Source organism: Borostomias antarcticus (assembly GCF_949987555.1).
Source record: "Borostomias antarcticus genome assembly, chromosome: 21".
Classification (NCBI taxonomy): Eukaryota; Metazoa; Chordata; class Actinopteri; order Stomiiformes; family Stomiidae; genus Borostomias; species Borostomias antarcticus.
Window position 1 is genome coordinate 2,951,750 of NC_140254.1, and position 4,709 is coordinate 2,956,458.

Genomic DNA, 4,709 nt, shown 5'->3' on the forward strand with positions numbered 1-4,709 from the left:
TCCCCACCATGTTTGTTAAAGAAAGTAAAAAAAATAGGATACTGACAAAAACAGTATGATTTGAACATTCTGGATCTTGTTTTGGGCCGCACTTCGGCCTCTGTGCCTCTGGTCAGTTGAATGATTGCCTTGACATGAATAGCAGCTGTCATCAGATAAGCTCTCTACAAAACAACACACAAGTGAAAAGATTATTTTTTTAAAGTTTGAAAAATCTATACAGTATTCTATACATTTGTCTCTGTTTCCCTTTGTCTCTCTCTGTTCCGTGGTGTGATGGAGCCATCTGAAGAACCCCCGTGGTTTGCCACTCAGGACGGAGGAACCCATTCCGTCGTTGCTGTGTCTGACTGTGTTTGTGAGCTAGCTTCCTTGGCCTCACGGGCCCTTGATGCTGGATGACTTCTTTCCACTCATCAAGTAGAGGGGCTGGGGCCTCCCTAAACAGTCTGAGGGGTCACACAGGCCCTGGGCCCCAGAAGACCCCCTAGGGCCCGGAGCGCCCGGTGAGCCGGGAATCCCTGCCTCGCCATTGGCACCATCTTTACCGTCCTTCCCAATGCCAGCGAGGCCAGGAGCACCTAAGGCAAGAGGTGATGGTGGTGAGATGATGTTCCTCATATCAGTAAACATTGTGGTATTGTGGGAAATTAGAAGTGACTGAGCTGGGCGGTAGATTTACCTGCTGGGCCTGCATCGCCTGGACTTCCTTTGATTCCCACTCCGTCCGCTCCCTTATCTCCCTTCTCCCCCTTCTCTCCAGCATCCCCTGCAGGCAGAACACACATTTCAAATACACCTGCCAGGGACTGAATTATTATTATTTTTTATCCCCCGGAAGGAAGCGTGTTTCAGAATAATAAGGAGGGGAAAAAAACATAGCAGAGACACTTTGATTGAATCAAGTTTGTGAATCACGGTTGTATAATGTTATGACCGCATAAATCACGTCATTTGTACCCAGAAAACAGCATCACTTCTTTTAGCATATTATTCTACTCTGGAGACAGGCAGTGGCTGGCAGGCAGACAAAGTTGCTTAAAGGTTTAATTAGAGAAAAGGCTGCATCCGCTTTAACAGCTTTGGACCCTCTCCAGGAATAAGCATGAAGGACAAGTAAGGGGTCATTTCATCACTGAACAGCGTTAACTTATTGTGCCGTGCTGCGTTCTGTTTCACTGGAGTGCCAAATGAATAGCTTTTTCATTGGAGCTTTCAATGACCCTTCCGTTGCTTCTATAACATCTAGAGTTTGAAGTGTATCTGTCCAGCCTACCCTTCTTGCCTGGTGCGCCAGGTAATCCGTAGTAGCCAGGGTGGCCTTTGATACCCGTCAGCCCTTTGGGTCCTGCTTCTCCAGCCGTCCCGGCTGGTCCGGCGGGCCCTGCAGGCCCTGGGGGACCTGCTGGTCCAGGGGCCGCCAGGGGGGCTGGCTTCATCAGTAGCTCCTTCTTGAACTCAGCTAAGTGCTCTGGAGGGAATGACCAAAAGGCTTGCTGGTGAATAACACCGTGACTGGTTGAGCGCCACCATGTTTTTCATTCACACAGCACTGAAGCATCGTGCTACTGACTGACCTTCTACAATTGCTGCGCACATTTCTTGAAATTTCTTTTCATTCACTTTAGGACCCTATTGAGAACGGAAGAGAACAGAAAACAATATGTTCCCATACAGTATATTATCACTGGAAAATCAATGCAGTGTGTTCTTTGCCACAGACCAGAGAGTGCCACTTACAGGCAGGCCTCTGGGTCCGGGTGACCCAGCTAAGCCGATCTCTCCCTCCAGGCCGCGGGCACCCATGGGGCCAGTCAGCCCCTCGTGACCTGGCTGTCCTGGCCTGCCCTCAGCCCCTGAAGCCCCCCTCGAGCCTTTCTCTCCAACCTGGGGGGAGAACACAGTACAACGCAACGTTTGGATAAGATAGTCGACAGGAATCATTCAGCTCTCTGTAGGAGCTGTTCCTATCCCGGCAGCAGACAGGGGTCTGTGACCTGTTATATTTTCCCATACCTCTCCTTTGATTCCAGGAACACCGGGGGGGCCCTACAGAACAACAACAACAACAACAACCGATGAGATAAACATCACCATCAACAGGAGTGGTTTTCTTACTGCTAACAGAAAACACTGTGATAAGATTTGTAAGAATGAGATTTGAGAGTAATCTGTCCATACCTGGTCTCCTTTAACTCCATGATCCCCAACAAGACCTGGATCTCCCTAGACATAGAGATGAGATACTCAATACAGATAAGGGCATGAGAGAGGTACGGACGTAGCGAAGCCATAGGACGATGATTGGATGACTTACCTCACTTCCTTTTGGACCCATTGGACCAACTGGACCCTAAAGAAAGAGATCAGAAAGAGTATCATTCAAATGCTGTGTATTCAGTATGTTTACTTTCACCTTGACGCCGAGGACAAAGAAGGTGAAATGAAAACAGCTGTCACACATCCGGCCCACCTGGTCTCCTTTGTGTCCAGTATGACCCTTCAGCCCCTTGGCACCAGTGTCACCTTTTTCTCCTTTCTCACCCTGTAAATACACCAAAACACCTCATTACTCACCTGCAAACACACCAAACCATCTCATTTCTCACACCAAACCATTTCGTTCCGATGGCAGCTACACCACGAATAGAGCATCTGAAAGATGCCGCTACCAATCATGATGAGATCCATCAGCTGACTGAGACGACTCTCACCTCGATACCAGGTGGTCCTGCGGGCCCGATGGGCCCCTGCTTTCCGGACTCGCCCTAAAGGATCATGGGAGATTAGGATATATTTGTTAATCACCAGAGCTTTGTTGATTGCAGGATCATATTGACGAGATCCAAGAATCATAATTGTGGAGGATAATGATTTGTAGAATACACATGATCAGGGTGAATATATTTGGTATGGTTGTGAACTTACAGTAGCACCCTTGTCACCTGGTGTCCCATCCTCTCCATCTGGTCCAGTGTCTCCCTAAACAAAACACGAGAGTCGACATCAGCATCTTCAGCCCCTTCAGCAAATTACAGTACATTGCACTGTAGATTCATACATATACCAGTGGGCATATACTGTATTATACCTGTACAGTATGTAAGTGTTTTTCCACAGTCTGGATGAGAATGAAATGCAGTGATATGATATAAGCACCCATAAGCACAAAATAAGTGATTCTTACAGTTTTTCCTGGAAGCCCAACAGGTCCTACTGCTCCCTCTGCACCGGGATCACCCTATGCAAAAGATATCACAGATAAGTGCTGTAAATACAGTTTACAGAACTTACAACAACCTACACCCAGAACATATACTCAACATGTACTCATGTCTCTAACACTGCTGTTGTTGAGCATGATCACTCGCAAATGAAGACTTTAGTGTTGAATATGGAAGCCGTAAATGGACTGCACTTATATAGGGCTTTTATCCAAAGCAGTTTACAATGAAGGCCTCTCATTCACCCATTCACACACACATACACACACCAAAGGTGAGCTGCCATTCAAGGTGCTAGCCTGCTCATTGGGAGCAATTTGGGGTTTAGTGTCTTGCTCAAGGACACTTTGACATGTCGTGAGGCGAAGAAGGGATTCGAACCGCCGATCCTACGATCATCGGACAACCTGCTCTTCCTCCTGAGCCACAGCTGCCCTCCCCCAGGGGTGTGTAATTGAGCAAAGGACAATTCACATTACCTTTGCACCAGCAGGTCCAACTGCTCCCGGCTTCCCTGGCAACCCCTAGAATAACAACATGCAATGTAGCACGAGAAAGAAGAACATGGTGACTGTGGAGGACACAATATCTGAGGCGGCACACTAGGATGACTCATACTGGTTATCTTCCCAGAGACTACAACAAGATAAGATATGATTGGTTACTTCCTCCCTATGTTTCTGCTGGTGACTCTACAATCCCTGTGGTGACCTCTAGCCTGTTTGACCTTGCAGGCTGAGGGTGGTCTGTGGTTTTCGTATTGGATTTTTCCTTCCCCTCGCCCCTTTGCATTTAAATGTTTTATTAACCTGGGCTGCAGTGTGGTCAGAGTTGAAAGCAGCTGCTCTATTGATTTTCAAAGCTTTTTCTTTAATTTTAAAGCCACTACAGCCTCTTAGGAAATCTGATCTGCAGTATTTTCACTGCTCATTTTTTATTTATTTTTCATTCGTCAAAGCAGCTCAATTTTACTATTTAAAATTAAATGAATACAAATGTCTATCATTACTAAATTGCAAAAAATAAAATGCTTGTTTTCCTGGCAGCCCTCTAATTCTATTTGAATCCAACAAAACATGTGTTTAAATGACAGTTGTGTTTTGGAGGCTTAACATTGGAAGTCAAAAGCCTGGACTCACTGGAATTCCGACAATCCCCCTGATTCCGAGCGCTCCGGCAGCCCCAGCCTCTCCCTATTGGATAGAAAGATTTTGAACATTAATTTATATTACATTACATTACAGTCGTTTAGGTGACACTTTTATCCAAAGCAACTTACTACTACTTGCCAGAACTCACAAGTGCATCTCCTTTGTAAAACAAATGACTAATCTAGTGCTGAAGGCAAAGTGCAAGAATAGCAAACTAAAAATACAATAGGTGCTTAAGAGGGAGGATTGTGGTAGTACTTCTGGAAGAGGTGAGTTTTGAGCCTGCGGCGAAAGATGGGCAGCGACTCTGGGTCAGTGGGCAGTTCATTCCAGA

The 4,709-nt window shown here is 46.3% G+C and overlaps 1 protein-coding gene across 1 annotated transcript in view; it reads right to left on the reverse strand.

Annotated features, from left to right (window-relative positions):
• Positions 1 to 378: 378 nt before the first annotated feature.
• col9a1c (collagen, type IX, alpha 1c) overlaps positions 379 to 4,709 on the reverse strand; it is a gene marked incomplete at its 3' end in the record, with an annotated part of 14,385 nt that continues 10,054 nt past the window's right edge. The window contains exons 23-36 of the mRNA XM_084455129.1: positions 4,364 to 4,417; positions 3,704 to 3,748; positions 3,188 to 3,241; positions 2,929 to 2,982; positions 2,715 to 2,768; positions 2,474 to 2,545; positions 2,318 to 2,353; positions 2,182 to 2,226; positions 2,017 to 2,049; positions 1,741 to 1,887; positions 1,578 to 1,632; positions 1,277 to 1,471; positions 683 to 769; positions 379 to 581 (exon numbers count right to left, since the gene is read on the reverse strand). Coding sequence (XP_084311255.1) covers positions 379 to 581; positions 683 to 769; positions 1,277 to 1,471; positions 1,578 to 1,632; positions 1,741 to 1,887; positions 2,017 to 2,049; positions 2,182 to 2,226; positions 2,318 to 2,353; positions 2,474 to 2,545; positions 2,715 to 2,768; positions 2,929 to 2,982; positions 3,188 to 3,241; positions 3,704 to 3,748; positions 4,364 to 4,417 — 1,134 coding nt within the window. The remainder of the gene's footprint in view (positions 582 to 682; positions 770 to 1,276; positions 1,472 to 1,577; positions 1,633 to 1,740; positions 1,888 to 2,016; positions 2,050 to 2,181; positions 2,227 to 2,317; positions 2,354 to 2,473; positions 2,546 to 2,714; positions 2,769 to 2,928; positions 2,983 to 3,187; positions 3,242 to 3,703; positions 3,749 to 4,363; positions 4,418 to 4,709) is intronic.